The 27,772-nt window shown below is 44.4% G+C and overlaps 3 protein-coding genes across 7 annotated transcripts in view; 1 reads left to right on the top strand and 2 right to left on the bottom strand.

Annotated features, from left to right (window-relative positions):
• MCAT (malonyl-CoA-acyl carrier protein transacylase) overlaps positions 1-2,943 on the bottom strand; it is a 9,514-nt gene extending 6,571 nt beyond the window's left edge. The window contains exon 1 of the mRNA XM_038416851.2: positions 2,375-2,943. Coding sequence (XP_038272779.1) covers positions 2,375-2,899 — 525 coding nt within the window. The 5' untranslated portion in view covers positions 2,900-2,943. The remainder of the gene's footprint in view (positions 1-2,374) is intronic.
• TSPO (translocator protein) lies at positions 2,299-27,772 on the top strand. Of its 5 annotated transcripts, XM_043515749.1 has the most exons (6): positions 2,299-2,322; positions 6,538-6,587; positions 20,420-20,621; positions 24,643-24,781; positions 25,873-26,064; positions 26,725-27,772. In XM_043515749.1, exons 3-5 carry the CDS (start codon positions 20,440-20,442, stop codon positions 26,044-26,046), a joined length of 495 nt encoding a protein of 164 aa, XP_043371684.1. In that variant the 5' UTR covers positions 2,299-2,322; positions 6,538-6,587; positions 20,420-20,439; the 3' UTR covers positions 26,047-26,064; positions 26,725-27,772. The 5 variants fall into 5 exon arrangements, with proteins under 5 accessions (XP_043371684.1, XP_043371678.1, XP_038272789.1 ...); XM_043515743.1 differs by having other exon boundaries at positions 25,873-27,772; XM_038416861.2 differs by lacking the exon at positions 2,299-2,322 and having other exon boundaries at positions 6,447-6,587; positions 25,873-27,772.
• Positions 25,590-27,772, bottom strand: part of TTLL12 (tubulin tyrosine ligase like 12) — a 62,903-nt gene continuing 60,720 nt past the window's right edge. The window contains exon 15 of the mRNA XM_043515727.1: positions 25,590-26,010. Within this exon, the coding sequence (XP_043371662.1) occupies positions 26,000-26,010 (11 nt within the window). The 3' untranslated portion in view covers positions 25,590-25,999. The remainder of the gene's footprint in view (positions 26,011-27,772) is intronic.

The following is a 27,772-nucleotide window of genomic DNA, read 5'->3' as shown; positions in this document are numbered from 1 at the left end:
AAACAAAGCCCAAAATTTCAGAAGCAACCATGTCATTTTTGGATGCCCAACTTTGAACACCTTGGGCTGGTTTTCCAAGGTGCTAAGCACATACAGTTCCCACGGACTTCAACTGGAGCTGAGGTCACTCAGCATTAGTAAGAGGCACATCATGTTTTGAGTTGGACACTCAAAAAGAGAGACACCTAAAATGACGTGTCACTTCAGAAGATTTAGGCTTACACATGCAGGGCAAGCTCATGGTGACACGATGGACCTGGATGAATGTCTCACAGAGAGGTCCTCGTCAGTGCTGGATTTACATCTTCAGCTCCTCCCTCCCACTTCCCCGCTACAGCTGACCTTCGTGTTGCACACAGTTTGAGAGAAGTAAAAAGAAAAGAAGTACTACTGCATGCATCCGATGAAGTGAGCTGTAGCTAATGAAAGTTTATGCTCAAATAAATTTGTTAATCTCTAAGGTGCCACAAGTACTCCTTTTCTTTTTGCGGATACAGACTAACACAGCTGCTACTCTGAAACTTTAGAGAAGTAAGGTGCCATTAGAACTTTAGAAGGCAAGGCAAGGCAAGGTTAGCCTAGCCTAGACTTTTGGCAGGCCAAAAGTCTCCAGGAATCAGCCTCAATCTCCAAGAAGCTACTGAAACCAATCCGGGAGATTTAAATAGGCCACTAAAAGTCTGGCAGTGCAGTGGGGCTAAGGCATGCTCCCTACCTGCCCTGACTCCACATGGCTCCCAGAAGCGATAGGCACGTTGCTCTGGCTCCTAGGTGCAGGGGCAGCCAGGAGGTCTCTGCGCGCTGCCTAGGGCTGCCAGATGTCCGGTTTTTGACGGGAATGCCCAGTCAAAAAGGGACCCTGGTGACTCCTGTCAGCACCGCCAACTGGGCCGTTAAAAGTCCGAACAGTGGTACTGCAGGGCCAAGGCAGGCTACCTGTCCTGGCACTGCACTATGTCCCAGAAGTGGTCAGCAAGTCCAGCTCCTAGGTGGGGGAACCAGGAAGCTCTGTGTGCTGCCTCCGCCCCAAGCAATGGCTCTGCACTCCCACTGGCTGGGAACTGCGGCCAATGGGAGCTGGGGGAGGCAGTGCCTACAGGCGAGAGTGTCTCCTGGCCCCCTAGCCTAGGAGCCGGACTTGCTGGCTTCTTCCAGGGCGCAGCATGGAGCCAGGAGAGGCAGGGAGCCTGCCTCTGCCCCGCTGCCTGGGAGCCGCCGGAGGTAAGCCTGCACCCCAACCCTGAGCCCTGCTCCAACCCAGAGCCCTCTCCTGCACCCCAACCCCCTGCATCAACGCACACTCCCCTCCCACATTCCAAGTCCCTGACCACCCCCAGCCTGGAGCCCCCTCCTGTACCCCAAACTCCTCATCCGCAGCTCCCCCCCAGAGATCACACTCCCCAGCCGGAGCCCTGAACCTCTCCCGCATGCCAACTCCCAGCTTCAGCCAGGAGCCCCCTCCCGCACCCTGAACTGCTCATTTCTGGCCCCAACCCAGAGCCTGCACCCCCGTTAGAGCCCTCACCCCCTCCTGCACCCAAATCCGGTGAAAGTGAGTGAGGGTGGGGGAGAGCGAGCCACTGAGGAAGGGGGAACGTAGTGAGCAGGGGGCAGGACCTTGGGGAAGGGACAGGACCTTGGGGAAGGAGCGGGGCTAGGGTGTTTGGTTTTGTGTGATTAGAAAGTTAGTGTTCCGAGCTCCGACTCCGTAGCTCCCATTGGCCGGGAACCACAGCCAATGGGAGCTGCAAGGGCGGTGCCTGCAGGCAGAGGCAGTGCGCAGAGCCATATGCCAACCCTGAGCCTAGGAACTGGACATGCTGATCACTTCCGGGAGCCACCTGCGGTAAGCCCTGCCCGGCTGGAGCCTGAACCCCTCATCCCCTCCTGTACCCTCCCCACCCCAGCCCGGAGACCCCTCCTGCACCCAAACTCCCTCCCAGAGCAGCCTGATGAAAGTGAGGGAGGGAGGGGAGATAGAGTGAGCAGGGGCGGGGCCAGGGTGTTTGGGTTTGTGCGATTAGAGACCGTTGCAACCCTAAGCATCGCCGCCCCTACTAGGGTGACCGCAGGTAATAAGTGTGAGAAAGCGGGATGGGGGAGGGGATTAATTGGCACCTATATAAGGAAAAGCCCCCAATATCGGGACCGTCCCTATAAAATCAGGACATCTGGTCACCCTGCCCGAGGCATGATGTGCCTAACTGGAAATCTGGCCCTGGTCCACCCAACACGGGTGCACACCGTGGCGGTGGATGCCTCTGCCCCGAGAGCGCAGCGCGGGGCCGGACACCAGCGCGTCGAGCCCGCACCCGGCCGCGGGCCTGGGCACGCCACAGCCGAGGAGGGCGCCAGGCGCCCCCCGGCCACTCACACGGGGCTGCTGGTGGTTGAGCTTCTCGACGGCGGCCAGGGAGGCGACGAAGAGGGCCGGCTGGCAGTGCAGGGTGCGGTCCAGCTCGGCCGGCGGCCCCCGCAGGCAGAGCGAGAGCAGGTCGTAGCCCAGCACCTGCTCGGCCACCCGGAACATGTCCCTGACGTTGGGGTAGCGCAGGAGCCCCCGGCCCATCCCCACGAACTGGCTGCCCTGGCCGGGGAAGAGCAGCACCGTGCCCTCCTGGGGGGGCCGCCGCCGCCGCGCCGCCGCCGCCGCCGCCGCCTCGCCCCCCACCGAGCTCCGCAGCAGCTCGCTCAGGTTCCCGGCTCGGCCCCCGCCGGGCCACGAGCTGGCTCCGGGGAGGGCGGCGCGCGCTCGGCAGCCGCTCAGCCGCCGCCCCGCCGCGGCCCAGCTGCACATCGCGGGTCCCCCGAGGGAGGCGAAGCCCCGTCCGGCCCACACCGAAGCCCGCGTTGCTACGGCAACCGGACTCAGCCCGGCGCGGCGGCGGCGGCCCCACATGGAGCGCCTGGCGCGCGCCTGAGGCTGGCGGGAAAAGGCTTCCCCGCGCCGGGAAACAGGAGGCGAGAGAAAGGTTCCGCCCCACTAAAAAGTCCTCCCCCCCCCTCCAAGTACGCTCTACCCACCGGAGAGCCCCACCGCACACACCGGGAGCAGCCCCCCCCCCCCGTCAAGGGCCACCCGCACCCGCACCTCTCCATAACCACACCGGGGCCTGCCTTGCGCTCAGTCCCACCTCATCAGGCCCTTCCGTCCGACTTTTAGACCCCCACAACCAGTGCTTCGTGGGGGGAGGAGTCACAACTCCCGGATCAGGCAATAAAATAACATAGCAATGGCGCTGAGGGGTGCACTGCCTTAGCAAAGTCGTGCTCCCAAATTATTACAGTCCCCCTTTTCTTTTTTCAGGCCGCTTTTAAGCACTGTCTATAACACACCAAGGGCTACCCACGCACATAGAGCTGCCCACCCACTTCCTACACTAAGGGCTGGCCTTGACCTTCTTGCTCTTAAACTGTTCCTGTAAATTATTTATTGGAGCAACCTGTTTACCACCTAACTGCAGAACCTTTACAACATGATTTATTAAAATTCACACTCAGGCTTCAGGCCAGCTTGCAACACAGAGAGAGCCCTGTTGGAGGGGTTGCACAGTCTTGTTTTGGACAGAAACCACCACACCAGGCTTATACGGATTGAGATCACTGAGTGGCTCTCAGTACTGTTGACCACCAAGTGCCAATAGCATGCTATTAAGATGTCTAAGGAGTAAATGGGGCTGCACTTTTGTCTGGATCCACTTCTTCCTCTCAGATGGACAGAAAAATGGATTGTAACTGTGACCCTTAACTCAGCTTAATGTAACAGTTTAGGCAAATCTTTTAGTTGGGTTCTGTACCAAAGACATTTACAAATTGAAACAGGCCTACTAAGAGGTACATGGTTGCATACTCCATAACCTAAGGGTTCAAGTAAGCAGACAAACTAAACAGCAGAGAGATCAGCCGGAAAATGTTATTTTCAATGGGGGGCTGTTCTAATATATTTGATATTTTTTTTCCTGAGAAGAAAATGTAGCTGGAATTATATTCAAATAATTGATAGCCATTACTGAAAATGAAAGCTGAAGAGAGCTACTGTTTTGATCTTCATAATCCTCTGGGATAGTCCTATTGTTGATAGGAAATGCAAGGTAGTTTCTTTTTCTTTCCCAAGTATTTATTAAATAAGCCTTAGGTGTTGTGCCCTTAATATTGGAGGGATTGGATTAGTTTTTTATTGGTGAACTAGTGGTTTTCTTTTTTTATGTCTCCTAGGATACAGAGATGGAAGCAGGCAGGATCCCTTTCAGGTGGGCCAGCTAGTCTCTCTCAACTCCCTCTTCCCTTAATTGATAAATGGGGCTGTAGGGAAGGTATTGGATCTTGAGGGAGCAGGTATCATCCACTAGGTGCTGGAACACCACAAGTGTTATACCAGTAAAATAAAAACCATCATGATCTTATTAAAGGGGATAAGACAAAATGTCACATTTATTGTGAATACAAAAAGAATCATAGTAGGCAGTCAGTTATAGCAATAACATTTAATTCAGTTTCACATTCATTCACAGGTTCATACATACACACACAGGTTCTGCAGCTGCTTTATAGTTACCAGTCCTGAATGTAGCTTGAGTTTGTGGCTTGGGTTTGTAGCTTGTGGCGGCTAACTGGCCAGGAAAGCCAGGCACAAGGAAGAGCTGGGTCTCTGTTGGGAATGCACCGATGCCTTTCCATGTTAGCAGCAGAATGTCACTCTTCAAAGTCTTCCATCTGACCCATCCTTTTTGTAGGCTTTAGTCTGAATCCAGAGTCTATAGGTCTTGCTGTGTTACAACTGCCTCTGGGTCCGGTGTGATTGATCACCCTTCAATTGCAGACATGACTTTCAGCCTAGGATCTGGCTTTGATGTTTCTTCAATTGTACTTTTGGTCTTTTCTTTTGAGGGTGGACTTCTCTTACTTTGTCAGGGCTGTTGTCTACATCTTCAGCCGTTGGGTGTTTACACTTTATTTCATCAGGACAGGCTGGGGCTGGAGGTTGATTCCATCATCCATACGTACCTCATTCACACATCTAAACTAAACTAATAAGATTACAGCAGGGTTTTGCAAAAATGAAGGTTGCAGCAAGCTTTTACAAAATGAAGTGAGCATTTTAAAATGGAGTTTGGGACAAGTTAAAATGGAGTTTGAGTTACATCCGATGAAGTGAGCTGTAGCTCATGAAAGCTTATGCTCAAATACATTTGTTAGTCTCTAAGGTGCCACAAGTACTACTTTTCTTTTTGCGAATACAGACTAACACAGCTGCTACTCTGAAACCTGTCAATATGGACAAGTGTAAGGAATGGCAAACAGTGAACAGAAGTTACAATATAGACGCGTATAATGAATGACAAACAGTGAGCAGAAGTTACAATGTTGAAACAGTGTAAGTTTCAGCGATTTAAGCAGCAATTGGATTGAAAGTGAAACTCAATTAGCCAGTTATTGGGGTAACGGGTTTTACGAATGAATGTTGTGTCATTCATAAAACTTTGCTTATTAAGTTATATTAATAAAGCGACCTATTAAAAACAATTTCATTAATGAGTTCTACACAAGGAGATAAGTTGAGATTTACATGTGGGAGGGGGGGTTTGCACACACAAAAACACTTGTAACATTTCACAAATGTTATAAGTACCATTACAAGTACAGTAGATCCAAAAAAGTCTTCTACCCACTGCAGTCTGCACTGGTTCAGTTAGAACCATTTTTGTGCTACTCTAGACTGAAGTAAAGGTAGTGCACCGTGAGTTAAAGTGATCCTCCAAGTGCAGGTGCATGATACTACTGCCCACCCCTTAGTGACAGCTCAGTGCACTTGCTGTCTACACCTCCCAGACCATTTCCACACAGACTCAGCAGAAGTCCAGGTTGTTCTTGGCTGGTCTTGGCTCAGACTGGCGCCCTTCCCTTACATCGATAAAGACCCAGCAAATCCTATTAAAAGTAAAACGTGTATATTTTTATTATTTCGACTTTTTTAAAAACTTGGTTTTAAAAGACATTTTCTCCCCATTTTTTTAAACCACCAGGTCTCCTCCTTCTGAAATACAAAATGAAGAGAGGAGAGAACTAGGTCTGGAATAGTAGAAGAGCTACTGGTGCAATCTTCAGCCACAGCCGTCGCTGGAGGGAGTGCTGGGTGTGGACAAGCTGGACCCTTTTACCCTGGGTAGGGTGGAGCCCTCCAACTGTTTCAGAAGCAAAGGGGCTCAGTAACTTAGACCATCTAGCCTGGGAGCTAGGCGATCCTTTAGGGCAGGCCACTCCTATGAGCGCGCTGGAATTGCAAATACAGTAAACGCCTCTGCAAACTCCTCCGCCTCCTCCCGCAGCGGGGCGGACTTGAGGCAAACAACGACAACAAAAGCCTCACGGTGCATAATGGCTTCCCGCCGCCCCGCCCCGCCCCGCCCCGTGCGCGCTGGGGCCGGGCCGGGCCCGGCCGGGCCGCCCCCGCTTGTCCCGCGGCGGCAGCTCCGGCTGTTCCCGTGCGCGTGGCTGGGACGGGCCCGCTCAGGCCGCACCGCGGCTGGGGCCATAGAGCCGCGGCCGAGCTCTCCTCTGCCTCGCCGAAGCGCGGGCTGCGGCAGCGGGTGAGTCTCTCCCGGGGCGTGAGTTTGCGGCGGAGACTCTTCAGTCAGTGGCTCCGGATTACGGCGCGGGGAGGCGGCAAAGGCTCCTTTCGAAGGGAAGCCGCTCTCAGGCCGCCCACTGGCAGCAGGAGCAAGGGGAGGGTGGCACCTGCGCTCGTCGATCGGCCTGGCTGGAGGGAAATGGCACCTTCCCCCACACCTCGTGGCTTAGCCCCAGGCTGCCACCCAGCGCTGGGCATGGCAACACGGAGGCCGTCTTCGAGTGTCGCATATTGCAGCCAGCGTCGGGACGGCAGGGACAGCAGCCGCTTCTGATGTGCATTGCCTAGTAGTGATACAGCCGAGGCGTGGGATTCCTCGCCTCGGCCCAGTCACTGAACCCGTGGTTAGCTCATCGTAAAACACGGTCCTCTTGGCTGCTTCACAGCAGTGCTGGGAGGTGTATAAAGTACTTGGAGAGTCTCAGGTGAGATACACCATAGACGGCAAAGAGTCCAGTGGCACCTTATAGATTAACAGACGTATGGGAGCATAAGCTTTCCTGGGTAAATGCCCACTTCGTCGGATGCATAGATGGGGGGAGTTTAATTATTACTAGTGCTACTTTATTTGCTCCATGTCAGCATAGCTTGGTCATACAGGGTGAAAGAGAGAGAGCTGTTGTGATCCTATGCCAAATTGAACATTTACTGTGTGTTTTCTTATGGGAACTGGGGAGAGATCCTTACAATGTGTCTTGCCCTGCACTCATTCCACTGGCAGGCACACTGCTTAAATGCTGGGAGCAGTGCCCCTTTCAGGGAGGGGAAGGGTGTGTGTCCATGCTCTTACTCGCACACTATTCCCACAGTCCTCTTCATAAGGGGATTCTCTCTCCTGTTCTTTATCGATCCTACAGTATTGCCGTGCCTGTTATGTACATTTCATTTTCCTGGTTACTGAGTTACAGACCCCAGGTGGCTTCATTTCAGTGCTGGGTTAAATGATTCCGGATAGATACATAGTATAGTTTGAGGGACATGTTGATAATTATTAATACAAATGCTATAAAATACATGCTAATAATGTTCTTGTTGGATCAACAATTAATTTATAGGGGCTTGCTGTTATTTGAAGTATTACAGTTAAAATGTTCAGGAAAGTTTCCTTTTCTTTCTCTCTTCTTTATTTTTATATGAACACAACAAGAAAACAGTTGGGAAGGATCACTAGTTCTAGCCAGTGGATGGGAAATACTGCTTAGTAACCTTCCCTTATATAATACAGGCTTCCACTAGTGGAACTTGGATTGTAGCACCATGGTGGCAGAATATCTCCAGAAGGGGGGTTATAGCAGTGCATATGCCTGCTACTGTGGCACCAGGAGTTGGCCAGCAAAGCACAGAAAGCAGGTGGTGTCAAATAGGGAGAGGATGGGATCAAGGGAGCCAGGATATGCACTGATTCAGCCTTTGGTGCTAAAACCCACAGTAGTTTTAAGCTGCCCTACCACAGTAAACTTCTGGGGCAGTTTGGCTCCTGTGCCAGCAGCAATGAATCAAGCCCTAGCTAGTGGACTATTGCATGTGGTTAAACAAGAGTAATGGTGTTACTCCTCTTCCATGTCCCAGTTCCTATCTCATTTGGCTTCATGCGGGCCTTGAATTCCAGCCTCTCAAATCCAGAATTTAATATTGTCAATATCTGCTTTTCCAGGTAGGTCAAGATAGTTTGAGTATGATTTTAAACTAGTGAAGCTTTACTAGAGAGGAAATGCATTACTTAAATTGCTATATTTACTTCAAGCTTATTCTGCCTGTTACCTAAAGGGGAAAAAAAGAGGATGCTTGTTTTTGTTCTCTTGACTGATTATATGTCACGAAATGGAGTGAATTCATGAAAGGCTAAAGTGAAACACACTTTAGTAAAGTGAGCACCAAATGGAGATATTACAAGAAAAAGAAGTGAAAGTATGGAAACCTGCATTTGTGCTTGTGTAATCATTTGGCGTTGGTTTGGTGTTATGAAACATCGAACAGTGAATCATTTCATAGAGCAGTTTAATAAAAGGAATTGGGTCATTTAACTCAGTGGAGTGAAAATGAATTGGAATAGCAAGAAATGCTGCCAGATCATCTTTTCAGACCAAAGGGTCATCATTATGGGAAAATATTACTCTTCTCCCAGAACCCTCCTCCATGGAATCCCATAATGTGGAATCTCAGTCTTCCCCTTCATCTTATTCAACATCTAAGTGAAGTCATTGGAGGAGTCAGTGAGACAACATGGTAGGGTAGGGGTGGGCAAACTTTTTGGCCCAAGGGCCACATCAAGGTGCAAAACTGTATGGAGGGCAGGGTAGGGAAGGCTGCGCCTTCCCAAACAGCCTGGCTCCTGCCCCCTCCAGAACCCTGACCCATCCAACCCCTCCCCCCACTCCTTGTCCCCTGACCACCCCCTCCCCGCACTCCCACCCTTGGGACCCCACCCTCTATCTAACCCCTCCCTTCCCCTCCCCCCAGAACCTCCACCCCATCCAACCATTCCCTGTCCCCTGACTATCCTCGACATGGCTGTGGGGAGGGGGCTAGCCTCCCTGGCCGGGAAGGACGGTCCCGTGGGCTGGATGTGGCCTGCGGGCGGTAGTTTGCACACTTCTGGTATAGGGGAGCCCTAGGCCCCAGCTCTACGCTTGTTTTTTTGTGAAATATAAACAGCATCTTCTCCCTTCTTTCTCAATGCTGAGCTGAGATAAATTGGATGAAGAGCAACTGGCTAAAGCTGAACCCAAGCCCTACTGAGGCAATGCTGGTGGGAAAAGACATTTTTTGAATAACTTGCTTCTCCTATATATCCCCCATTATCAAGGGCATCTGCTCTCAGGTTGTTAAGTCAATCTGCAGCCTAGGGTTCCTTTGGACTCCTCACTGCTGTTGAATACCCAAATGTCCACAGCAGCAAGAGCTACCTATTTCTGCTTGTGGCTGCCCAAAAGATTATACTTCATCCAATCAGACAGAGTTCTGGTGATGGTGATTCACATATTAATGACTGCCAGGCCTGAATAGTACAGCTCAAATCTAGGAATGAAGTATGTCATGAAAGTGTACAGCTAGTACAAACTGTCACAGAAGTACATCTACTAAACCAGTGGTTCTCAGGGTTCTCTATAGGCTTGGGGTACACAGCAGTCTTTCAGGGGTATATCAACTCATCTAGATATTTGCCTAGTTTTACAACAGGCTACATAAAAAGCACTAGTAAAGTCAAGACGAACTACAATTTCATACAGACAATGACTTGTTTATAAATGCTCTATCTACTATACACTGAAATTTAAGTACAATATTTATCTTCCAGTTGATTTTATAATTAGACTGTAAAAATGAGAGTCAGTAAGTGGGATGTGACTTTCTTGTATTTTTGTGTCTGATTTTGTAGATTTTTAGTGAGGGGAAATTTGGAGGTACTCAAGACAAATCAGACTCCTGAAAGGGGTACTGGAGTCTGGAAAGGTTGAGTGCCTAGGCTTTACAGAATTTAAATTTATTGATATTGATGTTTAAGCTTTTTTCAATTTTTATTGATTTACATTTTGTTGTGCAAAATTATGGGTTTTCAAAATTTGTTTTTATTGATTGAAATGTTCACAGTTACAGAAAATTATGGGAAGGGGTCAGATGATTATTGAAAATGACAGATTCGAAAAGTTAAAGCATTGTAACAGTTAACACATTGTCAATATCACATGTCCAAATATATAAAGTAAATATCATTAAATCAAACTCTAAAGTTGTCAGACAGTATTTTTCTTTATCTATACATTTTGATAGATTTTTTTGTTGTTGGTTTGTGTGTGCACAGTGAAATCGATGTTTAGTATACTACCAATAAAAATCTAATCCTTCCAAACCTACACATCATATTGCACACATTTTGTCCTTACATAAATACCACCAACTTAAATTTACAGTGCTATTTCCTTCTATTGTTAGAGATAACATCTAAGGTTATTATAAGTGAAAGAAAACATTAATCTAGATTTGTTTTTTACTTTGTGCATTTTGACAACTCTCTTTGTTTAGTCAGTGTCATGGTTTCTTCTGAGGTATGACGCTGTAGTAGCCCCTCCATAATTAAAACAAACGGGATTCTCAGTACTAACCATCCACTCTTCCAGCAAACGCCCCAGAAAAAAAAAACAACACTCCCTCCTCACCCCTGAGATTTTGCATGTCACATCTCATTCCTTGGTAGAATTTCTGGTTCTGTTTTTGGGTGGTTGTTTTTTGGAGAGGGAGTGAACCAGAAAAGCAGTTATGAAATTGTGCTGTTGTAAAATATTCCCTGCTGTTGATGGTCTGAAACTAGTCCTAATATTTTTTTTTTCCTCCCTCCAACTCCTCACATCCACAAAATGGTGAGGCCTACAAACACCAAAACCATTTGTTTTGTTGGCCATGCTGCAAGAAGTGCATCTAAAGATGTTGTGATAAGGTATACATGCCCAGCACAAAGATAGATAAAGAAGGGGTTAGCAAGTAGCTCACTAAAACAGGGATTTAAAGAGGAGGCAACAAAAGTCATTCTCTTTTTCTCATCTCCCTGAGCTGGAAGGTAACTGGGTCAGGAAAACCCAGGCTAGGAAGAAAGAGGAAGTGGGAAACTGGCTCTTTTGCTTCCACAGAAAGGCTAGACAGTTTACAAAAGACTTTAAAGTTAAGAACCACAGGCACCAGCTTCTAATTTTCCCCGGAGGTGGTCAAACCTTGCTTAGCCCCAGGCCCCACCCCACTTCTTTCTGCCCCACCTCTTCCCTCCCCGTTCCTTCCAGCACCTCTTGCACCTTGCTGAACAGCTGTTCCAGGGTATGCAAGAGACACTGGGAGGGAGGGGGAGAAGTTGATAGACAGGGGCCACACGTGGGGAGGAAGTAGAGGAGCTTGGCTGCCAGTGGGTGCTAAGCACCCCCTAATTTTTTTCCATGGGTGCTCCAGCCTTGAGCACCCGCAGAGTTGGCACCTAGGTTAAGAACTATTTACTTTTCCTCTGGGCTGAAGCAAACCATCCCTTCCTTTGTGGTTTGATCCCTTTCTGCTGTCCTCCCCGCAGCCCTTACTCAGAGAGAAGGGGGAAAAGGCTGAAGAAAATCTTGAGTATGACTTCTCATGTATTAGGCCATAGGGGAGAAACACCCTGCCTTAAGTGGCAGAATGTTGTGTTTTGTTTCTTTTTCCTTATTTCTTCTGGTTCCTGTTGCGATGGCTGAGGTCACTCTAGTGCAGTTACCATGAGTACGCAAAAGAAATTTAATTATTTTAACATGTTTAAAGTATAAACTGACCTGCTGCAGTCTAAGGGTGTGCTGCTGCACCTGGCAGAGGTGGGGGGATGAGTGAGTGAGTAGGATACTGGGAGAAATGCTGAGGGGCAGAAGTGCTGGATGGGAAAAAATGGGGAGGGACATAGAATAAAAATGTGCGGTGGAAAGAGACCTTGAGAAGTCATCAAGTCCAGCCCCCTGCGCTGAGGCAGGACCAAGTAAACCTAGACCATCCCTGACCATCACATGCATTGTGTTCTTAAAAATCTCCAGTAATGGGGATTCCACAACCTTCTTCAGAAGCCTGTTCCCCTTATATTTAGTAAGTTTTTCCTTACATCTAATCCAAATCTCCCTTGCTGCAGATTAGCCCACTGCTTTTTGTTCTACCTTCAGTGGATATGGAGAACAATTGATCACAGTCCTCTTTAAAACAGCCCTTAACATATTTCAGGATTGTTTTTTTATCATGTCCCCACTCAGTCTTCTTTTCTTAAGACTAAATATGCAGGATTTTTTTAGCCTTTCCTCACAAGTCAGGTTTTCTAAACTTTCTATCATTTTTGTTGCTCTCCTTAGGCCTCTCTCTGATTTGTCCATATCTTTCCTAAAGTGTGGCATCCAGAATGGGACACAGTACACCAGCCAAGGCCTCACCAGTGCTGAGTAGAGCAGAACACATACCTCCTGTGCATTACAAACGATACTAGCCTTTTTCAGAACTGCACCACATTATTGATTCATATTCCATTTGTGATCTCCTATAACTCCCAGATTCTTTTCAGCAGTATTACCTCCTAGCCAGTTATTTCCTACTTTGTAGTTGTACATTTGAATTTCCCCTCCTAAGTGAAGTATTTTGCACTTGTCTATTGAATTTCATCTTATTGATTCCAGACCAATTCTCCAAGGTCATTTTGAATTCTAATCTTGTTCTCCAAAATGCTTGCAACCCCTCCCAGCTTGGTGTCATCAACAAATTTTATAATGGCTCTCCCCTCTAAGTCATTAAAGAAAATATTGATTAAAACCAGATCCAGGATTGACCATAGTGGGACCCCACTAGATATGTCCTCCCAGTTTGACAGTGAACAACTGATAACTACTCTTTGAGTACAGTCTTTTAACCAGTTGTGCACATGCCTTATAGTAATTTCATCTAGACTACATTTCCCTGCTTTGCTTATAAGATGTCATGTGGGATTTTGTTAAAAGCCTTACAAAAACAAGATATATTGCCTCTACTGCTTTTCCCCATCTACAAAGACAATACCCCCATCAAAGAAGGAAATTAGGTTGGTTTGGCATAATTTGTTCTTAACAAATCCATGCTGGCTATTCCTTATAACCTTATTATCCTTTAGGAGCTTACAAACTGATAGTAGTTGCTCAGGGTCCTCTTTGTTCCTCATTGTAAAGATAGGTACTATCCTTGCCCTTTTTCAGTCCTTTGGGACCCACCCATTGAGTTCTCAAAGATACTTGGCTAATGATTGCTTCAGCTAGTTCCTTAAGTACCCTAGAATGAATTTAGTCAGGCCTTGGTGACTTGAATACATCTAATTTATCTAAATATTCTTTAATCTGCTCTTTCCCTATTTTGGCTTGTATTCCTTCCCTCTTGTTGTTAATAGCAATTGTGTTTAGAATCTAAACCACCATTAATAATTTTAGTGAAGACCTGAAGCAAAATAGGCATTAACAAAACTTGGCTATTAACTGATATCAAAAAAGCTCTCTTTCCTCGCTAAGTAGCCAACCTATACTTGTCTATCTCTTGCTCCTAACGTATTTAAAGAACCGTTTCTTATTGCCTTTTCTGTCCCTTGCTAGGTGCAACTCATTTTGTTTCTTAGCCTTTCTGATTTTGTCCGTACCTGCTTGTGCTATTCTTTTGTGCTCCTCCTTAGCAATTTTCCCATGTTTTCACTTTTTGTAGGATTCCTTTTTGGGCTGGGATAGGGGATATGAAAGGGCAACATAGAGCCATGCTCCTGGTCTCAGAATGGGGAAGCTTTGGGAGAGGCTGGATAATGGTAGGGAATAGAAGATGAGGGATAAGGGCTATAGGGGACCAGGGATAGGCATGCAAGGGGAGATACAGGCAACCATGAGAGGCATTTCCCTCTAATGTCCTCTATTCCAAGGTGTACCTTTCCTCCCACCAAACTCCCCATATCTGCTTTAGACTGGCTAAAGTCTAAGGAAGGGACCCCTGTTTTGGTGATTCTCATAGGGTCCATTATAGCAGGCCTCTCCTTCTATTAACATAATACCATCCCAGGTTAAGCTTTTGACACTTATTCAAAACAGGATACGTCCCAAACAAAAAAAAAACCAACCAACCAACCAACAAAAATGTAGTATTGTTCAAGTTTAAGTGAATTCCCTTGAAACACTTTAACACCCACATATCATTTACAAAGTCCTACAACTACAAAATAATCCCCAAACATTAAGTCTAGAAAATGAATAGTTAAAAGATCCAGCCAGTTTTTCTCTACCATATAATCTTTCATCTGTCAATACCACCTCAATTAACTTACACCACCCACTGAGCCTTAGCTTTATCATCATCTAACATTTGCAAAGATATATAAAGATCAAAACAACAAATTTACTTGGAGGTTATAAAATCACTAACCCATTCTACAATATTATTTAGTAAAAAAGGTGACAAAACTTAGTTGCTACACCATAGTTAAAAGGTACATACTTTCCAGGTTTCGATACAAAGCTACAAACAGCAAATATCAGTCATTCAAATTATATTAATAAAAATACTTTATCCTACTCTGAGGTCAGATCAAATCTCTACAAGTATATTACTTTTAAAATATTTACTACACATTTAATAATTATACATCTTACTGCATATTTCCAGTACAGAACAAATAATGGGGTAAAAAGTTAAGAGTGGTTGGTATTATAGGGATTAAAAAGTTTTATATGGCAGTGTGGGAACTGGATTGATTCCTCTGTTTACTTCCAGCCTTTTGAATTTTTTTTTTTTTTAAAAAAAAGTAACATTCTAGGTGATGGATCGACTCCCTTGAAACACTTCCAGCCTTAACTTTTTATTTGTTCAACAACGTGATTTACTGGAGAATACTCACCCTGTTAGTCATTTCCCCGTTTGTGTGGGTCTTTCACACAGGAAGAAGGATGAGAAAAACATCATACAAAATAGGAAATGTGATTGTTTAACCACAAACTGGTCAGCAGACTTAAGAGCAGGTGGATTATTAGTTATTAGTATTTGTATTGTGAAGCCACCTAGGAGCCCTAGTCATGGACTAGAGCAAAGATGGGGTGTGTGGTAGGAGAACATAGAAGCCTAGAAGTGTAGGACTGGAAGAGACCTCAATAGGTCATCTAGTCCAGTCCCCTCCACTCAAATCAGGACTACATAATAACTAGATAATTCCTGACAGGTGGCTTCTTAAAAGCCTCCAATGATAGAGATTCCACAACCTCTCTAGGAAATTTTTTTCCAGTGCTTACACATCTCAGGTCTAAGCATCAGCTACTTCTTTATACTCTTATGTAACGGAAACTCCTACAACTGGAAAACTCATGTAAGGGATACACCTAAGAATAAGGTTTTCTGGAATCAGGACTTTTAATATTTTTCTCCTCTGATCACCACATTTGGATTTAATGCATTACTACTTTTTCTTATCCCCTCAGTCTTGTTGTGCATTTCTCCTCTCTTTCATCCGTGGTTAGTTATTTACCATTTTGTTTCCAGCTCTACTCTTTTTTGCAGGAACAGTGTCTCTGGGGATCCCGCCCTTCCCACTTCCCTCCTTTCACTCACTTGTTCTCATTTTAAAGGCCCACATGGAGCATTTATAGAGGGCTGGACATGGCTTCCTAAATCAATCAGTGCTGCTCTTTCACTCAGCCATTGATTTTCATTGGAGATTGGTACCAGTTGCTAATTCCCAGGGATTGAATATCTGAATTATAGTGCTCCCACATGTAGGGATGGTTGTGGTGTAGTTGACAGGGCCTGGAGCTGGGAGTTAAGACATTTAAATTCTAATCTTAATTCTGCAACTGACTTGGTGCGTGTCTTAGAGCAAGTCACAGTACTTCAGTATCCCCTCTGTAAAATAGGCAGGGCCATCCCTACGGGGGGTGCGGGGCCTGGTGACATAGGTGCCGAGTTTCTATCTGCCAGAGGGTGCTCCCCTTGGCTCTGCCCAGGTCCCGCCCCCACTCCTCCCCTTCCCCCAAGGCCCCACCTACACTCCACCTCTTCCCTGTGCAGTTCCGCCCCCTCCCCCAAGCGCACTGTGCCCTCCTCCTCTCCCCTCCCTCCCACCCCAGTTCCTCCAGCTGCTGCAAAACTGCTGAACAACAGTAGGTGCTGGGGGGGATGGGGAGGTGCTGATTGGCCGGCAGGAGGTGCTGGGGGAAAGTTGGTACAGGGGCTGTTCCTCACCCCCCCGCCCGCCTTCTCACAAAGCACAGGGCCCCCCAAAGCGCAGGGCCCAGGGTGGTTGCCCCGATTGGCTGTTCCCTAGGGACAGCTCTGAAAATAGGGATAAAGCAGCTTACTAACCCTTGCAAAAAGCTTTGAGTTCTGTTTGAAAAGTGCCATTTAATTACTAATTAGTATTATTAGCCCAAAGAGCAGGGCACCAAAAATCAATCAAATTATGTCCTGCCACTACTGCAGCGCTCCCTTCCTTCTCTCTCCTCCTCCTGTTTGTGCACATCTCTCCTCTTCCTGTTTTGTGGATATTTCCTGGTCTTGTGTCTTCCCTCATTTCCTGTTCTCCCCCATTCCACAGTGATCCCTGTATTGCTGCTCCTATACATATTGGGCCAGATTCTCCACTAACTTGTCCTTTGTGTACTCACTTACCTAGGGTGCAAAACATTACAGTTCTGATTTGATATCATTTTACATCCACTGTACAACTAACTACAAACAGCAGGGCAGTGGAGAATTGGGCCCCATGTTTCCTCAGCAATGACAATAAGAACAGCAGAGTGATAGGATCACAGTCATTTTCACCTTCTTAGTGGACTCTCTCCAAATTACTCTGTAAAACCAGCAGAGGTATGATCCTCTACAACTACTAGGAGCTCCTGTTCCCAGCAGAGCTTGTTGGTCCTGCAGATAGTCACTCCCCTGGGTCCCAGTAGAATTCGATAGTGAAAGTGAGTAGCACTGTGTCACTTTCACGTCACCAATACTCCTGAGAAGTAGTATGTGTTTCAACAGAGATACTTCTCCCACAGGGGTATTTAAAAAGAAATAATGCAGGAATGTGAGAACTTGCAATTCTTGTGCTGCATTTAAAACACGACCTGGTAAAAATAAGTTTTGAACTCTGCATATAGAATATATTAGGTAAGAGGCACGACAGCAATATTTGCAGCAACAAGCTACACAAGTTTTTAACTCTCTTCCCAGCTTTCCCTCCTCCATCAAAGACTTAATTGACACTGTCCAGCAGGATGTTTTCTTCTCCCCTCCTGTTGTGCAGACTTTGGCTCTGATTTCTTCCTTCTTTCCACCTCCAACCCTTCCACTCCCTTCTGTCTCTTATCCATTCCTGGGCATGCAAGCTCTCTCCACCTCCTCTTTTATCTTCAAAACATCCTCCCCCCTCTGGCTTCTCTCTCAGGCTAATGGCACATTCTTGTTTACCCACTCATGAAAAAATTTTCCTCTCAATCCCAGCTGCTTTTCCAATCTATCCTTCCCCCTCCCCATTGCATTTAAAATCCTTGTCTGTATGGCCTACAGCTATTGCCAGAGCTTTCCTTGATCCTCTCCAATCTGGCTTCTGCTCTCAATCATTCATATCATGTTAATCAAGGTCCCTAACAAATCAGAGACATTTCTTTGACTTGCCTCAAACAACTAATCACCCCCTGCACCTTTATTTTCTCTCCTTTTAGCACTTTCACAGTTCTTTTTCCTCTTACCTCACTGACCTTCAGTATCTTGTTATTCCTCTGTGTCCCCTCTTCCACTCTTTGTAGCCATTCTTCAGGATTAGTTTCTTATTTTGTGAGACAAGGTGGGTGAGCTAGTCTCTTTTAATGGACCAATTTCTGTGGTGAGAGAGATGAGCTTACACAGAGCTCCTCTTCAGGTCTGGGAAACATACTCAATGTCACAGCTAAATATAAAGTGGAATACGTTATTTAGCGTAAGTAGTAAACACAAAATTTCAAGGAACCATTCAAAGTGAAGCGTCCTGTTAATACCCCTCCAGTCATAGCGAGGAAAAAAAAAGGGGGGGGGGGAAGCTGCTGGAAGGGGGGTTGTTAGTGGGTTACAGATTGTTATAAAAAGCCATGAATTCAGTGTCTGCATTCAGTCCATGGTTATTAGCGTCTAGCAAAGTTGCAAATTTAAGCTCCCAGGCTCATCCTTTGAAGGTGTTGTATAGATTTCCTTTGAGAATGAGGTCTGAGACTCACGTCAGATATAGACAGGTTTCAGAGTAGCAGCCGTGTTAGTCTGTATTCGCAAAAAGAAAAGGAGTACTTGTGGCACCTTAGAGACTAACAAATTTATTAGAGCATAAGCTTTCGTGAGCTACAGCTCACTTCATCGGATGCATGTAGCTCACGAAAGCTTATGCTCTAATAAATTTGTTAGTCTCTAAGGTGCCAGATATAGAGCGATCGTTTTGTGAAAAGTGTTCACCCACAGGTGATAGGGTGTTTTTGACTTATTTTCTGGGCAAGTTCATTTGAGAGTGTAGTTGATTGTCTGGTTTCACCCGTATAGTTGTTCTGGGGCACTTAGTGCCCTGGATGAGGTACACCACACGTTGTGATAGGCACATGCACAACTCATGGATCTTGAAAGGCATGTTGTGGGAAAGGTTTCTGGCCAATGGGAGATGTAGAGCTGGCACTTGGGGTGGGGACAGCATGCGGAATCCCTGTGGTCACCCCTACGCCTAGGGGCCAGAGGGAGACACTGGCAGCATCCCAAGAGCCTTGTGGAGCTGGGTAGGCACTCTGCCTGCCCCACTGGGAGCAGCCAACCGGACTTTTAACAGCCAGAGCTGCCAGGGTCCCTTTTTGACTGGGCGTTCCGGTTGAAAACCAGATGCCTGGCAGACCTAGCTGCAGCCCGAGCTTGAATGTCTATACTGCAAATAAAACAGCCCCTTAGCCAGAGCCCTGTGAGCCTGAGGCAGCTGGTGCAGGCCAGCCAAAGGAGTTTAATAGTGCAGACATACCCTATTTAAGCTCGAAAACTTGTCTCTCTTACCAGTAGAAGTTGGTTGAATAAAACATATTACCTCACCCACCTTTCTCTCCAATATCCTGGGACCAACACAGCTACAACAACGGACTATATCTTACTCTACATCACAAAGCACTAGGCAAGATTATAGTCCTATGCAAATAATGAAAGTAAAGGGTTGCATGCACTTGGCTACTATACTTTCAAAAATCTGTCTTTTCTATTTTATCCTTTTTGGTATGTGTTTAATCCCTTATTTTGGCAACCTATATATGGATTGTATATAGCAGGTGGTTTATGGCCACAAAACTTGGGGCAGAGTGTTTCCAGCTTATTCATTTATTCTTAATGCTACCTTTGCTTTGTTAATGTAGCTAGGGCAACCAGTCGAACTTCACCCCCAATGCCTATACCCACTGTTGGTTGGAGGGCTTATATTGCTCCTAAGCCTTGTGCTGACCCTCTGCACGTGGGTGAATTTCACATACACATATTTTCATCCATGAATAAACTGAGAGATAATGCAGTTTGGCACTATGTAAATTGTACTTCTAAAATTTTTTTTTAAGGGTTCTGCATCTTGTCACCAAACCATCCATCTATGTAAAATGCTATGCCAAGAAAAACTAGTAGCATCACCAATGTACAAGCAATTGGGGTAAGAGGTGAATGACTGACATTCATCCAAATATGGGTTTGAGAGTCTTTTAGGCTGATCAGGCAAGGCACTAATGTCCAACAACTCCCATTGAGCTCAAAGGGAATTGTGGATGTTTAGCACCTGACAAGACTGAAGCCTTTTGACTGGAGAGATAAACATATAGGGGCAGATCCTCAGCTGGTGTCAATGTAACTAAAACAATTTACATTAGCTGAGGATCAGACCCAGAAAATTGGAGAGACTATTTAAGATGGATGTTTGTTTTTAAACCTGTAACCTCTGCTAAACAAGCTCAAGGAAGGGGATATGAATGAGTAAGGAAGCAGTGTATTGGGTGCAGTGATTGACGGAATAATTGATCAAGAAATCTTTGTTGTTAGAATCAAACAATGCATCAGATTAAAACTGCCTATAAAAGGAAAACTGAAAAGAATCCTTGGGGTGTCCCAGCTTGCCTGTGAGCCTGGAGTCTTTAAATTAACTTAAATGGGCTTTGGATCAGGCCCTAGAAGAGGAGTTAAGTAGTACAATAATTATTTCTTAAATAAGTCTGTTTAATCTGAAAGCATTTGGCCAGAGTTTTATTCTAAAAAAATCACTTTGCAAATAAACATTCAGGTGTTTGGGATTTGTTTCAGATTCAGCATCCATCTTGGAAATGGTACCGACGTGGGCCCCGGCTGTTGGTTTCACACTCTTGCCCCATACAGGAGGGTTTTTGGGAGGCATGATAACAAAGAGACACATCCCTATATGGTATGAATCTCTTGAGAAGCCACCCTGGTGTCCACCTAACTGGATGTTTGGCCCTGTCTGGGGAACTCTCTATACAGCAATGGGGTATGTCTTTTATATTGTGTATATACACTCACCTAGTCTGATGGTTGCTTAATGTACAGTAGCAAAGCTGGATTGTTAAAAAGAATCATACTGCATAACGTTAGTTAGCTATGTTATTGCATATATATGCTACATTAACTTACAAGAGCGACTTAATGTTGCTTCTGCAATGTTCAACAGGTAAGCATTTGCTTAGGAAACACTGCCCTTTATGTGTATGCACAAGGGAGGTGTATTAAATGCAGGAATTTTTGATTTGCTTCTGACAGCCCCAATAAGAGAAATAGAACTGTGAAGTAATGTGCTGCTTAATTGAAAGTTTTTTTAATCATCTTTTCCGCCCGTACATGTTTCCTCTTACATTTCTAGCTAAAATTAACTGTATTAGTAAATAAATGAGGGATTGATATTTGGATTGTTCCAGTAAAGAGTAAGTTTAATTTACTGGAATCTATAACCCTTGTCTTATAAAACACTAATAAAACCACTTGCTTTTAATCTGGGTCACATTATTTGGTATAATCTGCTGCCCTCTAACTGAATTAGTCTAAAATACTGATGACAGTTGAGGCTATTACTGTCAAATAAATGGGCAATGATGAAAGGGATGCAATGATGCAAGTGTGTTGGGCCAAATATCAGACCTACTGGTACTTTAAAACACCATCTCATTTTAAAAATAGCTAAACTATTTGTAAAGTAGATTTTTTTCTGGACTGTTTTGTGTGTTTTAGACAGGTATGATCTCCCTCACACAAACTGTCCTAGCAACAGCTCAGCAAGAGAAAGTGCTTTTCTCCCAGCCTCCTTAACTGATGTCACATGAGGGGAGGCCACAGTAGGCTATGAGAACTTGCACAATGACCAAGCTCCAAAGTGACTCTCAGCCCCCGCAATTTGTTTTACATCTTCTTTATGGAGGACTAGCCCTATGCCATGTTTAATGCATTTTTGTTCAGCCATAGTTGCATTATTGCGGATATCTGCAGAAAGTAATTTTTCTTTGAAGCCAAGTTGTCTCTTTCTCCACAAACCTACTACAATGCCCAACTCTTCTATAACTCAAATAGAACAGAAGAGATTTTCCTCAAATTTGCACTCTTTTTGCCTACTAAGTCTGGAAAGTTCAGCCCCAAATAGGAAAACTTTTTAGAAAATTAAGAGTAAGTTGTTATGATGGGATGCTACAGATTTCCTTAATTATAGTGCTCTCTATTGCAAAATATTGTAGTGAAGCAATATGCATAAAAACAAATGCTGAATCATGTCTCCTTGCCTTTGCCTTATCACTTAATTTCCAGTCACCTTCACTCCTTCCATTTTCTCTCCCTTTTGGTCTTTTACAGCTCAGTACATAGTGTCCTTCCCTTTCTCCCTCCCCAAGCAAACAGAAAGTATCTTTTTGTTATTCTGTTCCCTCCCATGGTTAATGTCCTAATCATACTTGTTCTTGATGACAAATCACAATGATCCTAATCCCAGGGGGAGTTAAGTGTTTCTTCTCAGAGCCTCAATCATGCTCAAAACCAGATCACTGTGTTCTCTATACATACCAGAGATTCCTCAGAGTGCCCAACAAATCCAGTTCCTCTATTTGCATTTAACACATACAAAAGCGTCTGGGGATTGTGTCATGCAATATTGATATTATCTAGCGAGCACTAGCACTCCCAAAGAGTTGTGTGACTACAGGGCTGGCCCTGAATTATACTTTACAAATTTGCTAGAAAACCTAGATCAAGAGCAGAAGCCAAAGTTATATCTGTGTACAAGTGCAATTGCTTATTAAACAACAACAGTTTCACAAATCATCTGGAAGCTGAATTGTGTCTAAGTGTTTCCTAGTGATGGAGAAATGTGAAGCCTTTTTATTTTTTTTAAAAGCATTTGTTTGACAGGTTAGTGATTAAATTGGCAGCATATCAAATTGTGCCCTTAGAAAAGCAACCTCCAACATGCAAGCTTGGGTTATTTACTTCCGCATAAAAAATAAACTTATTCATGCTACATGTGAGTGAATTTGAACTCTGGTAAAGTCATGTGGATGTCTTAGATTTTTAATTGTTTAGCTGCAGATACGCATCTATCTTGCTTAAAAACATGCTGGTAAATTTTTAAGAGTTCAATAATCATGCAGCAAAGCCTGCATATGGAGCTCCCCATTGCCCAGTTAGGTGCACAACTCAATTTGCATTCTTACCTATAATGTAGATTTCATCTCAGTATGAAACTACATTGAAACAGCTGGCAAATTACTACCACAAAGGAGCAGACTGTCTTTTGGAATACACACTCATCTGGCCCTGAAATCAAGTACCCACTAACTCTTTAAAGTAAACTACAAAACAAAAGTAAAAAAAGGAGTGGACTTCTGTGCTGAATGATCCAGCTAACCAGGTTGTGGGAGTAGGGTTGCCAACTTTCTAATGGCACAAAACCTAACACCCCTGCCCCACTCCACCCCTTCCCCGAGGCCCTTTTCCTGCTTGCTCCATCCCCCCTACCTTCACTCACTTTCACTAGGCTGGGGCAGGGGGGTCAGGTGCAGGAGCAGGGTGAGGGCTCTGGCTGGGGATGCACACTTTGGGGTGGGGCCAGGGATGAGGAGTTTGGGGTACAGGATGGGGCTCAGGGCTAAGGCAGGGTGTTGGAGTGGTGTGGGCTCCAGGAGGGACTTTGGGTGTGGGAGGGGAAGCGGGGTCCCGGCAGCCCTTACCATGGCTCCTAGAAAGCAGCCACCAGGTCCCTACAGCCCCTAGGCACATGGGAGGCTCAGCACGCTGCCCCTGCAGCTCTCATTGGTCGTGGTTCCCCAGTGCTGACCAGAGCTGCCAGGGTCCCTTTTCAACCGGGCATTCAGGTTGAAAACCGGACGCCTGGCAACCCTATGTGGGAGGCTTTCAGCACACAATAAGCTTGAGCTTCATATCCCCCACCCTTGAGTGATCCTGTCTTACCTTCAGTGAACTAAGAAGTTATCCCAGAATGCACCACCATGGCATTAAAAGGGCATGGATTGCAATGAGAATTCTGGTATGTTTGCAATTGCAAAACTGTATTCTGGAAGATCTTCTAGTAACCAGTACCAAGAGGCTTTCACTGACAGGAGAAAAGCTCCTCTCCCCTATTCTCTTCACTCTGACAACTCCTTTCTGAAATCAAATGTGGTTATGAAAATATCACTTCTATGCAGACACTACCCAAATTCACCACTGCTCTCTCTCCTCACTTTTTGTCTGTTTCAGCTTTAACTTCTGTTAACTCGTTTAAAAAAAAAATTAATACCTTAAACATGATAAGCAGTTCATTAAATAGAGGGAGGTGAAGTGACATTTAAATCCAACACTTCACTCTCCAGTTAGGAACCTACTCATTCAACTTGACCCCAGATTATCTCCCAGTTTTGAAAATTTGCAGATATAACTTCTGAAATAACAATCTTTGTACTCCACACAATGAACACTTAGTTACCAAAACTCTTATTAATGTATTCAGTTCATCTAGACTAATGCAATTGCTTTCTTTATAGTCTTCAGGTCTCATCTCAAACTTCTATTTGTCCAAAATGCAGTAGTTCATCTGCTCCCCTATATCCAAGAATGAAAGTAGCCACTGCAATTTTTTTTTTTTTTTTTTTTTACACTTCTTTTATTGGATGGTTCAGTACCATGTATTCTCTCATTTTGCCTGAATAGCTTAGGGGTGTGAAACCATGTATTGAAGGTTCCACAATAAATCAGCACTTCAATTTTGGATTCTAGCCCAAAACTATGACTTATGATAGTCCATCCTATTTTTAAAAGTCACTTGGCAGCCTAAGTCTCTTGCAAGTGAATGCACTTAGACTTTTAAGTGACTTTTGAAAATAAGATGGAGACTCCTAAGTCACAGACTTCTTTGAAAAATTTTCTTGCCTTACCTATGAAAGTCACCTAGTTTGCCAAAGTTTGTTTATAATTATCTATGTATTATATTGTATAATTTGCCAGAGTACTTGTATTGTCATGTTCATTTTATTCAGATATGGTTCTTACCTGGTATGGAAGGAGTTGGGAGGTTTCAATGAAGAGTCAATGGTTCCACTTGGGCTGTATGCAGGGCAGCTGGCATTAAATTGGGCATGGACTCCCATATTCTTTGGAGCTCACAAAATAGGATGGGTAAGTAATATTGACATTTAAAGTCATCATATCCTTACATCATCAATTACAAAGTACCGACTTCGGAATTTTTTATTCTGAAAATGAACTTTGGTACATATAGAAAGTAACAATTGGCTTAAGTAGCAGATTTTTTAAATTCCCTTATTACTCATATGAGATTATGCATAATTTAGCTGCAGTGTCATTACATTATTAGCTCTCAGCTGTGTGTTTTTCCAACCCTTTGTTAACAGAAGTTATAATTCATGTGACTAAAGTAAATACAGCTATGCCAAGGTAAAGTTCCTAGGGGTCCTTTAGACAAGTTCTTGTGAAAATTCATTTACTATGAGATGACTCGTAATTCAGTGTCAATTTTAGATAGTACTAATTATTCTCTGCTGTCCGGGGGTGGGGAAGCTAGTTTCTGACATAAACCACCCTATGAACTACTTAGCTGGTTCTTTTACTACACAGCTCTCTTAGATACTTACGTGACCCCATTACCATAGTAATGGAGTGCCTTGGAGCCTATCATATATATTTATCTGCACAGTGCCCCGGGAGGTCGGGAAGCACTATTCTCCCCATTTTACAGATGGGAACACTAACGTGTTTAAGGGGCCACACAAGAAATCTGCAGCACAGCCGGGATTTGAAGCAGTCTCCTAAATTGCAGGAGACCCACCCTCTCCCCCATCCCGGACATGCTGAAGTAAGAGAAATTCAAAAACCACAAACTGAATTTTTGGAGGTATTAATTTAGTATTACTGATAGGAATGCTATGAATTTAAAACATGACATTTCAGGCTGAGTGTTGCATTCATTTTAGCTCTTCGCATTTATTCTGTATTTGTATGAAAATGTCTCCAAAGTCAGCTCAGTCCTCTTAAGAGCAAATGATTCCTTTTCCAAACGCATCACCCCACTCTGCACAAATTCATGCCTCAGCAAGAGGCATTCTAATTTTTTTTTAAGCATGTACTTTCCACTGTGTTTCAGAACTCTTTATAAAAAAGTTTAGTCTGAATTTGTGCAAATATCGACATACTGTCTTGAACAAAAATGCAGCACGTAAAATGACACTAACCACCTTATTTTGTTTCAGGGGTTGGTCAATCTCCTGCTCACTAGTGGTGCAGCAACAGCAACAACTGTCATCTGGTACCATGTCAACAAGAGAGCAGCATATTTGATGTTCCCTTATTTAGCTTGGTTAACTTTGGCTTCTGTGCTCAATTACCGCGTCTGGAAGGACAATAAAGACAAGAAGCAATCTTAATACAGAACCTTCTGGTAGAAAATATTAAGGCGGAAGATTTTTTTATGCATTTCCTAAATAAAATTACAATCCTGTTTTACTATTGCTTGAAGTACTTACTGTATTAGACAGTTAAAAATAAGTCACGTCTAAATACAGTCAGTGATGTGACATTCAAATGCTGGCTTACTACACAATCCGAATGGAACGTGTGCATGAGTGAATTTAATAGCACAGTCAATGAAGTGGTTTAATCTGCACCCTCTCCTATTGCCCCTGCTCTTGATTACATATAAAAAAATAATTTAATGGATAGCATATTTAATTATTACTGGCAATTAATGTGAATTGGGGGCTGATTATGTCCAGAAATGAAAGTCCATTAATGACTTTCAGCCTCTTGTTCTTCACATTAATTTACTCAGTATGGGCATGATCGTTCAGCCTTATACCACTTGGCATAGTGCTTATTCCCGTCAGCTGTTGTACTGACTTCAGTGTCTTGTCTTCAAAGCACTGTGCCTAGAAAAGTTTACAATTAGGCCTTATATGGAGGAAGAATTCCCATACTTGTGCATATAAACTTCGAGAGCATAGTATAATTTGCAGCCTGGACCATTATAGTTGAGAGGTAGGGGAAGGTTTCAAATATATTAAACAATAAGTAACTTACTAGTCTTGCACCATATTTTTTTTTAAAAGGGCTAAAGCCAAAAGGATGCTGCAGCCTAGAAGAAAGCTGCCTCCCCTCTCCATTTCCTTGCCACTGCAACTAGTGTAATTTAGTTGGCTAAAAAAAAAAAAGACAACAGCAAATCCAAAGCACAGTCAGGAACTGATGACAACGCCCAAAGAGTATATCCAATGAGCACATGAAGGGGGAAGAAAGGGAAAAAAAAAAAAAAAAAATCACAGAAAGAGGAATTAGTGCCTTTAACTTGTTCTGCTTGGAACCGGGATGCTTCGCTAGCAGATTGCTAGTATTCTCATCTACTAGCAAAGCAAGCTGCCTCCCCTGGAGGGATGTCTGGCTGCTGGTGCCCCTAATCAAATATACAGGCATCTTATGACCATCTTGCTAAAATACTTACCTAAGTACCTGCTTATCTGTTCCTCCTTTAGCTGCTTGGAGACAGGTACAAGATGTTTCTGCCGCTTCAAGATTAGTGTTGCAGCCTTAGACCAGAAGGCACAGAGTTGTAAATGGCTGAACTAGAAACAGGAACTTTTTGTACACGGTACCTGGGACAGGAAGTTTTACCTTTCCTCTATTGCTAGCACATTACTACTTCTTTTACAACCATGCTTCCCAGTCCCCACTTACACTATTAGGATTTAAACCTTCCTCTTTTAAACCTGCCCCAGATCCTCGGCAATTTCCAGGAGTGACTAATTTTCACTTGCCTTGAAATTGCCTCTCTCCTTTACTGCCATGTTTCCTAGGTATATCAAGCAACTTTAAACTAAGCTTCTTAGAAATCTGAAATATTATGTGGTAGTGCTTGGCAGACAGTTCTTCAGATTGAACATTAGGAAGATCTGCTTTAAAAAAAAAGTTCTATGCATAATCAACCCTTTTCTACATGAAGATTGAAAGATAACGGGTTATATTGCTTGCTTCCTTGATATCAGGGCAAGGCTAGAAGCTATCTATGATTGCTGCAGATTAAGACTGTTTAAAATTGTATCTTTGTACACTTTGCTTAAAATCTGCAATTGATTAGTTTTTGTTACAATTTTATCAAAA

The sequence above is a fragment of the Dermochelys coriacea genome, chromosome 1, assembly GCF_009764565.3.
Source record: "Dermochelys coriacea isolate rDerCor1 chromosome 1, rDerCor1.pri.v4, whole genome shotgun sequence".
Taxonomy (NCBI): Eukaryota; Metazoa; Chordata; order Testudines; family Dermochelyidae; genus Dermochelys; species Dermochelys coriacea.
The sequence above is the reverse complement of the archived record's forward strand: the minus strand, read 5'-3'. Positions and strand labels throughout refer to the sequence as shown.

Coding starts and splice junctions, on each gene's coding strand:
- TSPO (XM_043515749.1), top strand. CDS start 20,440: ATGGTACCGACGTGGGCCCCGGCTGTTGGTTTCACACTCTTGCCCCAT. Junction 20,622..24,642: donor ACTCTCTATACAGCAATGGG/GTATGTCTTTTA, acceptor CATTTTATTCAG/ATATGGTTCTTACCTGGTAT. Junction 24,782..25,872: donor GAGCTCACAAAATAGGATGG/GTAAGTAATATT, acceptor ATTTTGTTTCAG/GGGTTGGTCAATCTCCTGCT.